Here is an 11,890-nt window from a genome sequence, read left to right as displayed (position 1 = left end):
AATGGCACATGAGTGATCATGAGTGATTTTCAACAATAAATGTGTACTGTAGTCTTCTTCATGGAAAAATAAGACATTCCCCTGAAAATAAGACCTAGGGCATATTTTGTCATTTCAAAAAATATAAGACAGTGCCTTATCATAGGGGAAACAGGGTAGAACACTCTACTTTTTCCACTGCAGAGTGGCCAAGACATCATCATCCCTCTCTGTTCTTTCTCCATTCTTGTCCATCACCTCTTTTGTAACTAAGCAGATGAAAATCTGATTTACGTTTCTCATTTTAAATTCAGGAGATGAGAATGCTGAAGGACTGGACACAGTCCACTAGCTAATTTATTTTTCCCATATTACATTCAGGTGACAGGGTTTTTGTTCCATAAATAAACAAATGTTCATCACTCCTCAATGTAGCGTTTCATTGACAACAAGCAAGCAGAGAAACTGACAATTAACTTGGTCAAATGTAAATTACCTTAAAGTTCACAGAATCTATTAAACTCTGACATTTGCCTGTCAGCCTTAATCGTCAGAGGCCACGTTTTCCTCTTGCCTGCCTTTTTCATCTGCTTTAGATATATTAAGTCTACGCAGTAGTGTTTCCATTACGCAGCAGGCATAAGTGATAAATAGCACATTCTCATCAGATGGGCTAAATGTTTCAAACAGAATCAAGACTTTAATGTCTTCGGAACAATTACTCTATAGGAAAGCAACAGACACATTGCCGTGTATACCCCAAAGGACTAGTTATTGAACACAACCAGAGATCCTGCACACCACAGCCTGGCTGTAGAACAATTGAAAAGGGATTGTGTTGATACTATGGTAATAACTCTAAAAGCAGAAAAAAAAACTTTCGAGATTTAAGACTGGAAAAATCAGACAGTTCACCAGGCTTAACTCTTCTGCGATTTACTTTTCAGTTTTTACTTTGCAGCACCTAGCTGCTCTAACAGTCTTGGCATGCTGTGTAATTGTTAACCCATTAAGCTCTGCCTTAACAAGGGGCCCCTCTTTGGCACGAGTTGCTCTAACAGTCTTGGCATGCACCTTTGCCTGCGTATTGGTTAACCCATTAAGCTCTGACCCTCTTGGACCTTTCCCATCACTAGGACTAATTCTCTCTTGCTTTCAAGAGTAGTTTTGTCAACCAAATCATCTAACACAATGTACTCTGCATATCCCTGAGGAAGCCGAATGGCGAAGCACGTCGGATATGAGTCGTTAACTGTCATTTCCATATTAGGAACAATCATGTATTAGTTGAGCAACCAATTTTTCACACTGACTGTATGGCAAAGTGAGCAAAGCATTGTATGTTTATGCTTTAATATGCATTGTAACCTTATTCAGCTATAATAAAAAGTCTACACAATATAGGTTCTTTTTTCCACACTAAAAAACCCTAGCTTTCTTGGTCTCTTTGTTCTACCTAATTGCAATCTATCATTTAGGGGAGCGGCTATGCTTATATTTTATGGGTGAATATTGATTAGCAAAACCCTTTGAAGAAGCTCCAATTATTATTTGAAAACAGTATAGTTCGTCGCTATTACGATGTACATCATAACTGAAAGACGAAAGTTGAAGCTGTGGACACGGAGAAGGTCTAGGCAGACATACATCTACCTTCATCTCACTGGGGAGATTTCCCATCACTTCCAATCCTGGAGGTGCAACAGGAAATGAGAAGAATCCTTTCTAAATTGAACTCTTAATATGTATGATTACAAAGTTGTCATAAGAGAAAACCTATCAATTGGAGGATTTGCATTGCCATCTTTTTCTTGTGGCAACTGTAAAATTTTTGGATTTTCTTTATGCCCCAGGGACAGTGAGCGCCAGGTAAAAAATTGACACTCCCCAGTGGCAATAGGAATGGCAACAGCAATAAAAGGTAACAGCTTGGTCCTAAACTTACTCAATACTATCCAGGATGTAAAAAAAAATTAAATAGGGTTGACTGTACATAATGCATCATTTATAAGCAAAGCAACATCAATTGAACTTATTTGCAAACTGCAGGATGGGTTTTGTAGCAGACCACACGGCAGGTTGAAGATATTTTACTGTGCTGGAAAATTCCTAACTGAAGTGTAAACTACAGAAAAAGGAACAACTTTGTAGTTAACTTTTAAGCCTGGGGAAAAATGTTTGTTCAGATGTCTTTCAGATTTAATTGGATCACTGATTTTATTAGAAGTCATTGTATTTTCCCTATATTTGGAATTTTTTTGGATGGGATGCTAATTTACTTCCAAAGGGATGTATATAATGCAACTTTTTTTATCAGAACATTGAAAGTGCTTCAGGTGGTTACAGTAAACTCTCCTAACCCTCCCTATTCAGAGTTCAGTTAGCAAAGGTCATGGCAAAATAGAGCAAATAGCTATCTCTTTAAAAGAGAAAACATTGAGAATCCTCAGAAAGTTTGTTAAATTTCTTGGAGTGTAAGTGTGAATGTGTGCCAGATGGTTAGAATGAACACAGTCTCCAATTTGGAAGTCAGCTTAGCTTAAAAAGAAGGACAACCCCCCCCCCCCCCAATCATGCTTTCAAAGGTTCCAAATAGTAAATGGTTATGGAGGATCAAACTGCCACCCACAATTCCCTCAGTTGTATGCACTACTTTGTTTTCTTTTGTTTTGCCCAATGCTACAATTCCCCTGACATATGTTCTCTGATCTATTTCATTGTACGTCATTTACCTGCTTTGGTGTTTGACACCTTGCATTTTGTGTTTTTTTGTTACAAAGCATATAAATAAAGCATTGGCACATTTGGCTTTCAAATCTTGTTGAAAGGATATGAAACCGTTTTTTGTTCAGGAAAGAAAAAGTAGAAATTTGCTACAAAGTTTAAAAACCTTGCACTATACAATGATCCCCCAGAGAGGTTTGTTTTTTTACAACAAAAGTGGAGTTACCCTTTAGGACGATAAGGCTCAGATTCATATATGTCACATTTTAATGTTTGTTGCATTTATAATTGTATAATATATGCAAATTGTTTTTACAGAATACAAGGGTTCCAAGCAGTTTATTAGCAATATGTCTGTATAAAATGGCAAGCAGTTACAGACAATTCAGTCTCAGAAACCGCATTTGACAATCTTGCCCAATGAATTGAGATTTCCACCTACATAATTATTCATACAGCAGTTCTGCTGTTTATACAATACATCAACATCAAAACAGCATGGAGAAAAACAAGTTCTGACAGAAAAAGCTCAGCAAAATAGAAAGGTTGCACTGTGGAAAAATTGCACATACAACAGTGACATATTCCTTTAGCGTATTAAATTGGCTCATTTACTATATAACTGTACAATGTGAAACAACTTTAAGATTGCATTATCAATAGAATGACAATAATTTGTTCAGATAAATAGAAAGCTTTATAGAAAGTGTATCAGTGCTTCATTGGCTGGCAAAGTAGGATTTAACTGAGAATTAGGTAAACTACACGTAAACAAGATTTAGGTGAATAAAAAAAAGCATCATTCTTCTTTCAAACTTTTTAATTCTAAAAGCCATTGTTTGATTTTCTTGAAAACATGTAGAAGTAAGAGAAGAAAGTGCAGAGAAAAAAGTACCAGAGAACATGTACAATGTAGCAGAAATAATACTTATATTACCAACTGTGGTACTGAGAGTTTTTTAGAGTTTTATTTGAGAAACATTTTAGCCAATTAGGTTACATCTTTATGGGCTTCATCACCCTAAGTTCTATATATTTTATTATACAAATGGCTCATGAAGGGCTCATGTTTTGCTACTTTGTCAATCTACTCTCCCTAGAGTAGATCCACTATTCGAGGTCTGTGGAATATTTTTCACCCCCTGCCTCAGCTGTTCTTATATATCAGGGGTCCCCAACCCTCGGTCTGCAGCCCATTAGTTGGCTGTGGCTGCCTGACAGCTGGGCCGTGAGAGCACAGAGACCAACGGTGGTCCACGGCTCTGGCCAGTACACCCCCCAGAGGGGTCAGGAGAAGGAGCCCACATACAGATCGCAGGCTCAGGGCAGTGGGCGGGTTGTTTTCCTGGACACAACCCGCCCACTCCCCCATCGCAGACCTGCAACAGGACAGTGGGCGGGTTCTAGCATTATGACCTCACTCAGGGGGAAGTTTCTTCCCCTTTGACTGACACACGGCTCCCCGTGTATGCGCAGTCTAGGAGTCCATAGATTTAGTGGTCCGCACGCTCCAAAAGGTTGAGGACCATGGCTATATATCTTTAATGTCTGATTTTTGTTTCTAGATTTATTGATATAAAATAGGAAAACTGTTTTCTTTTTCTCCCCCAACCCCAGCTTGTCATATATGTCTATATATGTCTGAAATGTTTGATACGATTCCTAAATGTACTGATTTAGAATAGACAAACTGGTTCCTTCTTTTCAGCTTCTACCTCACCTTGTCATATATGAGTATATTGTCAGATCTTACTAGATTTACTGACTTTGTGTATTCAGATCATTTCCCTCTCCTTTTCTTCCCCTACCCCAGCTTGTCATATATGATTATTGTTTGATCTTCTAAAACTACATTTTTCACTAATACAGATGTGTTTCTGAAGCGGTTCCACTGCAAATTTTATTTTTGTGGAGTAAATAGATATGGTTCCACTTTGTTTAATAGAGATTAGAATGATGTTCTACATCAAAAGACAGGTGGCAAACTTCCCACAAAGTTACTGTAGCATGTTAATCAGGCTGGTAGTAACTGGCATGCTGTCATGGAAATAATTGTGTTTAGTACACAAAGGGGTAGAAATGTATGACATCTTTCTGTGTTAATCTGCAGGGTTCTTTAGTTTACAGTCTTGTGGGCTCTGGAGAAAGGCAAAGCATGCTTTCATTTAATCCTTGGCAACTATGTAAATACATGGAGTAACAACTGGAAGGACCGCCTTACTGCTTAAACCATGAATAATGTTTACATGTTGTTCTCACTAAGCTTTAGATGTTTGTGGCAAATCAAATGTGTATTTTGTATCTGTGTAACTGCCGTTGCTGTACATGCCAAGCATACAGGATTACTAGAGGAATTAATAAACATCACAATAATCAATATCATTTTTAACATATTTGAGTTTATGAATCAAATTTCTGAAAAACATTAATAAATTATTTTTTTCAGGAACATATTTTTGCTTAGCAAAAAACCAACAAAACAAAAAAACAAACTAAAAAGGCAATTTTAGACAAGTCAAACAGTACATGTGATGATTATGATAAATTATCTAATGCAATATTCTTTCTATTTTCTAATGGCTCTTTTTGAATCCTGAACTAGATTAATTCCAGGATTGCTGGATCACCCAGGTTCAATGATCAAAGTGGAGAGCTTTAATAAATGAGGTCCTATGTGTCTGCAGTCTATGACCTATTACCTCCCTTTTGTCGCTTCCAACAATCCCTTTAGCATGTCAGTAGTCTTGAACCATCCCCTGGTATATGTTTGCAGTCTCTAAATTTTTTTGTTGTATTAGATTTAACAAATATTATGTGTGGACCTTTGGTGATGTCAAGGGCTGCACATGACGCCACTTATGTCATATGTAGAGCATTCTTTTGATAAGAAAAAACTACTATTAAATGCAGTATAATTTTGCAGTTTCCTAAAGTCAGTCTAAATAGTGAACTATATTGGAAAAGTCCTTAAAGTGTTAACATACTGCAACAAGAAATACTGTACCATACCTCCCCTCTTGTATATCTTCCAGTTGAAATTTTTATTGTAGCCTGGCATTTCTTCAGTTTCAGTATCCACCCCACGCCTCACCTTGTTCCTGCCTACAATGGTGTCCTCTTTGCTTTGCTTAGTGGGCAAACTTTTTTAGTCAGGGGCCACATTCTTAAAAAAAATTTGCAAGAGGGGCCGGGTCGATGGTAGAGTGGGTGGGGTTATGCCATCATGACGCCCCTGAACATGACATCATGATGGCATAACCCTGACCACTCTCCCATCACAGGCTCAGATCCGGGGACGTTTTCTGTGGCTCTGGCTGGTGCGCCCCCACGGCGCAGTTCTTCTCCTGACCCTGTTTAGGGTGGCACTGGCCAAAGCCGCGGAACACCCGAAGGGCCGGAGAAACATCCCTGTATACAGCCGCGGGCCATAGTTTGCATATGCCTGTCTTAGACACTTGATAAGCCAGTATATTCCCCCAAAGGTGTATTACAGTGGCATTCTGTACCGTCACACTCCCAAGGTTTTTAAAAAGCCCAGAATCCTTAAAACAGACAGGCAGAGCATAAGCTTTGGTAATAAGGCACAAGGGATTATAGGACATGTAGTTCCAACATGCGAGAACGTATACTTATGTGAACAGTGCAAGCTCTTCAACCAGATATTTAGGGAAACACCAGTGTTAGGGAGAGATGAGCAATAGAAACTTTAAAATAAATGTTAAGGAAGACTCTTTTGCTGGTATAGTGTTTTTATTGAACCCAAATGCAAAATTGAACAAAAAAAAATCTGAGGGGTTTTTTTTTTATAGTACTTTTAATCATGAGTGTACATATTTTATTATTATATTATAGAAAGAAATTAAAGAAAAATGGGACCTGACGTGTGTTTTAATGGTGCATACTCTAGGGCTGTCATTCCTATCTATCCTTCTTCAGTTGATTGATATTTGTTATGAACATCTGGGTCAGTGGTTCACCACGTAGCAAAGGAAGGTTACAAGTGACATCTAAAGATATGCATCTCTAAAACAAGTCGCCTGCCGCAGCTTCCATATTGCCATTCTAAACACTTGTTTCCTTTGTTTACCTAATGCTTATAAATATATATATATATATATATATATATATATATATTATATATTAACCATGTCTTTTTATGATAGATAGTTGCTTTCTGCACATTTTAAAAGTTAAGCTTGCTTTTTCTGCTCAAGTGATGTGGCAGCTTACTTATGTTTTAAGAAATGTGCAACTCTGCATTCCTTAGCACTCAAACACTGGCACCAGTCAATGATTTTTTCAAGTCCCTTCAGTTTATAAAAAGTGTGTTCCAGGCAGCAATACAAAGAATTACTCTATTTCAGCTGCACTGTCCTGTCCACGTTGAGATAACTGAGAATATGTGAAGAGATCTACATGTCAGGGACCGATTTTGGCTGAAAAAATATTTAATGACTAAAGAATTCAACAAGAAATACAGATAGGGAAATAAGAATTAGATTAAGTAAAGTAGATCCCTTTGGGGGATCTTCCTTTTTATTTAGTCAGAATATATTTATGTTTGTAAATGCAAAAACATTACCAACCAACTGCATACTATAGATACTGCACACTTTTAGCTTTTCACTTTGGGTTTTATTTATAAAACAGGGAATATAACATTACCTCAAACATTTCCTTGTGGTAATCAGTTACTGCCATTGAAACACATGAACCTGGAAGATTCCCATGAGGGAATGTTTAAGGTAATGTCATATTCCTTGTTTTATATATATAGCCCTATTTGTTGTCCAAGTTTATTATATAAATAAATAAAACACTTCAAAATTTTGCAGTTTTCGTTACTCAGTGGCAATGTTAATCTGAACAGAAGGTCTAATCCAAAAAAATGCAAATACCCTTTTGGCTACACATACATTTCAAATTAGCTTAACGATAATAAATATATATATATATATATATATATATCTTATGTGTAAATATATATATATATATATATATATATATATATATATCTTATGTAATATTGTGAAAGGAAATGGCAACACTACTTTTGGGTTTTGGTCTAGTCATAACTTACCATATTTTAAAAGCACAGGCACAGAAAGAAAGACTTATTTTAAGCTGTCACTATTATCAGATATTTATTTCATTTAGTTCAGGCTGTTAATTTTATGTAGGCTATAGAACCTTTATCAAATAGCGTATTAGAGTGATTATGTTTAGGTTAATGCATTTTATTTTCTTCTAAGGAAATCTAGCAGGGAAAGAAAAGAAAATGCAATCAGCTGTATTGTCCAATTTTATTTACGCACGTCTGCCATGCCAAAAATTGTCAATAAGTGTCAGTTCTACTAATAACTAGAAGAAAAAAGATTGTTTTGTTGGTTCTTCGTTAACTCAGTAAATGAATGAGCTTACTATGCATTGGGAAAAAATACTTTAAAATACAAGTAGTCAATATTTTTAATGAATTTGAATAATAAAATAAAAAGATCAGAGGACGCTTTAGAAAGATTACCCATAAATGCATAAAGTTCATAAGGGTAATGCAAAACAGTAACAGAATGTCAAAACTTTGATTCCTGTCTCAGGCAGCAGCATCTATTTCCTTCCTTTCCAGCCTTGGACTATGTTAGGAAACTTGTAAAAAATTGTTAATATTGGACCGAATAGATCCATTTATTTGTCATTTGATGAGGACAGGAAGCTGCTCAATGCTGCTTCATAGACTTGAATTGGAGCTGTTAGTTAGAACCTGCAAAGGTAATTATTATTTTAAAAAAAATGAATAAGGACATATTTTGCTATGCTGTGTTGTGTTGTTATTTCTAGGACTGATTTTCTGTTTCAGTTTCTTTATTAATTTTCATTTGATTTCACAAACAAATCTAACAAACATATACATCTCGCATCATCTCAAAAAATTCTAGAGATCTACAACAAATCAATAATAACAACAATGTAATACAACTACCAGCTCCTTTCATTATCCATCGATTTCTAGGGCTGATTTAACCCTTACTGGGAATGGGTAAAGGGTACTGTGTACCCTTGCAGTCATTTCTCAGGATGAGGGGATGGATATCCTTGTTTGTTGATAGTTTACCATTACACTTGCTTAGAATTTTACTACTTGTTTTTATAGAATACATATAAACTTCTGTCCCCAATGTATGTATATATCTTCTCTTTACTTTAAAATGGTACTTGGTGATTTAGCCCATCTAGGCAAAACTGTATTGTAAAATTAGGCTTGGATAGCCATGGTGCGTTTATTATGTAAACATCTATTTCAACTATTTAAATCTTTACAGCTCTGTTCCCTTTTAGTGAACCTTGTCTCTGTGGGGTAAAACTTTAGATCTCACTGATTATGTCATACAAAGTCAGTCATTCAAGCAGTTCATCATTACTAAATTTGAAGAACTATGATGGTAAAATGAAATGACAGCTCTATAATTCAAGATATGCTAATTGTTTCCACCCAGAGGCATACTTTGCATAATATGAATATCACTCGAATGCAGACGTTTACAGTACACATGTAATATATTTGTAATTTACATTTCAGATTAGTCATTCAGGTGGACCATCCACAGTATATGCTGGTAATGGCTTTATAATTATGGCAGACGATATGACTATCTGGATCTTTTTTTCCCAGTCAAAAGAAAGACATCTGAGAAATTACATAAACTACAAATTTGTTTTTCAACTTTTCATTTGAAATGTAGTTATCCTTACACTGGACAAGAGAAATATATTTGGTGCTCATATTCTAAATGTCTTCACTTCACTTAGTCATACCTGTCATGGCATATTGAAAAATCTGCCATTTATCCTATGGCCCGAGTAGCTGAATTTCACTGACGAGTTAGTGTTATATTTACTTCTCAGAAGAACTGTCAGCTGTAAAATTCAATTTTTATTTCTTCATGGAATACCATGCCAATAATATAAGTATGTTAAATAACAGTTGTATAAAAACTGCGGTCCCAAATTTTTGGGGGATTGTTGTCCTATACCATCTATGTTATATGTTAATATGTATATCTGCAGAGAACACCAAGTATCATAAAATATATTGTGAACAAAAAAAGGGTAATTTTTAATTGGAAATTCCTTTACAGATACCATAGGGAAATTATACATGTTAATTTAAAAGTTTCTTTAAGTGAAAACCTTGGGTTGTTCTAATCAAAGTTGTAAGTAGTACAAGCCTTGCCTTTTGCGTTTGCTGTGATTGTGACTTTTCACCTGTCTTCTTACATTGGTGTCTTGGTTCTTTCTTAGCTATTACTTTTAGGTACAATGGTGCTCTAAAAAATCAATGGCACAATAAAACCTTATGTTTTGTAAAGTTGGACTAAGCTATTGCAGGGTACTGGACAAAGAATTTATTTTTTTACCTTTCCCATGTCACATGGAAACTCTGGAATATCAATTTAATACACATAAAGAATTCATAAAACTGATCCACATATTATACAATTGTATGTACAGTATATCCTGTCGATATTTTCAGTCTGTATGTCACTTTCAAAGGGCTTAAGTGGCAATTGTAGTGTTTATGTAGGTGGACAAATATATTTCTATTTTAGTATGCGGTATATGCTTTGAGAACTTACTGATTACATTTCCAGTAAAATGCCATCTGTCATGATTGAACTCTTTTGCTGCTGTGTTTCCTGTTGTATGAATAAAGGATTACAAAGGAAACTCATTATGATATGTGAACTATTGAAAGTATGGCATGCTCAAGTCAGCACAATAATTCTTTGTGGGCTTCACATCCAGTTATACTTAGGAGGATATCCCTCTTTAAACAGGAGTATGTTATGCATTGTGATTTCATTTACACTGCTGAAAAAATATGTAGTTCAAAGTTGTTGTTGTTTAATAGACACAAACTTTATACATGTTAAATTGGACATAATGCCCATTGCAAACACGTTATATGTGAAAAACTACTTATGTCCTAATCTTGCTAAATTTGCTAGTTTATTCTTGAAAGGTAAAAAGACCCAATGCAATTGGATAATAATATTTGGATAAGGTAAATTATACTACATGTAGTTACTGACTGATGGTGTTATGTGTTTTGTTTTATAGGCATTTATAGAACAGAGAGAGACAAGGGTACATTGTATGAACTGACTTTTAAAGGCGAGAGAAGTCAAGAATTTAAACGCCTTGTTCTCTTTCGACCATTTGGTCCTGTTTTGAAAGTAAAGAATGAAAAGCTAAACATGGCCAACAACCTTGTAAATATCATTGTGCCATTGTCGAAAAGAGCTGACAAGTTTCAACAGTTCATGCACAATTTCAGGTAAGAACATTTTTTGTTTTGACTCACTGATCTTTCATAACAGACTCATATATAAGTCTATTATATCAAAAGTTAGCATCAAATGGATTTTTGTGTGGTCTAAATTCTGTATCAATACACAAAAATACAATAGTGTCTTCTCAGTCCCAGGAAAGCTTGAAGTATAAAACACTTCTTGAATGCATGCCCAATAAAAGACTAGCAAAATAGAAAAAGCAAAGCAATATAGTGCAGAAGGCGGCAGGTCATCTGTATGCAAAGGCAAAACTTTATTTTAAATTTTAGATGTACACCAGATAATGGCTTTTTGTCAGGTTTTTATTGTTTTCTGCCCCTTCCTACACTGGTCTCTCATTCTTGTCTTGTGTCACAGGTAAAAAAAAGAACAGGGTAATCTCCATAATGGAGTCACATACAGCGATAAAACCCCTCATCTAAAACTTTTCATCTTGGAACCCGAATGTTAAAAGTTTATTCACAGTTGGTTGGTATACATGTAGTAGAATAGGCCAAAGTCTCTCTAGGATGCTTGCAGCTTCTCTCTTCTGGGTCCTTGTTTCTGTTTACCTGACAGTGAAGACAACAGCCAAATATAAATCATCAACCCTGTCCTGTTATTGTTATCACAGAACTAGTTGTTTATTATATTATTATACAGAAGGAATAAGAAAATGTATCTGTTTCTAGAAGTAATAAATATCATAATTGTTGTCTGTGGTACAAAACAGTATGAATCTGTCATTTTGTGAGCATTCCAACTATTTTGGTAAACCTTATCCATATCATCTTGGCTAATATATATATATATATATATATATATATATATTCAGGCAATATAAAACAAAAATCAGGAAC

General features: G+C 35.4%; 1 protein-coding gene across 3 annotated transcripts in view; it reads left to right on the top strand.

The window, feature by feature from the left end:
- The window catches only part of CSGALNACT1 (chondroitin sulfate N-acetylgalactosaminyltransferase 1), a 193,570-nt gene that overhangs the window by 140,011 nt on the left and 41,669 nt on the right, over positions 1 to 11,890 (top strand). For all 3 annotated transcript variants that reach the window (XM_072405281.1, XM_072405279.1, XM_072405280.1), the window contains one exon: positions 10,819 to 11,035. In XM_072405281.1, the coding sequence (XP_072261382.1) occupies positions 10,819 to 11,035 (217 nt within the window). The remainder of the gene's footprint in view (positions 1 to 10,818; positions 11,036 to 11,890) is intronic.

Source organism: Pyxicephalus adspersus, chromosome 3 (assembly GCF_032062135.1).
Source record: "Pyxicephalus adspersus chromosome 3, UCB_Pads_2.0, whole genome shotgun sequence".
NCBI lineage: Eukaryota > Metazoa > Chordata > Amphibia > Anura > Pyxicephalidae > Pyxicephalus > Pyxicephalus adspersus.
This window is presented reverse-complemented; position numbering and strand designations above follow the sequence as displayed.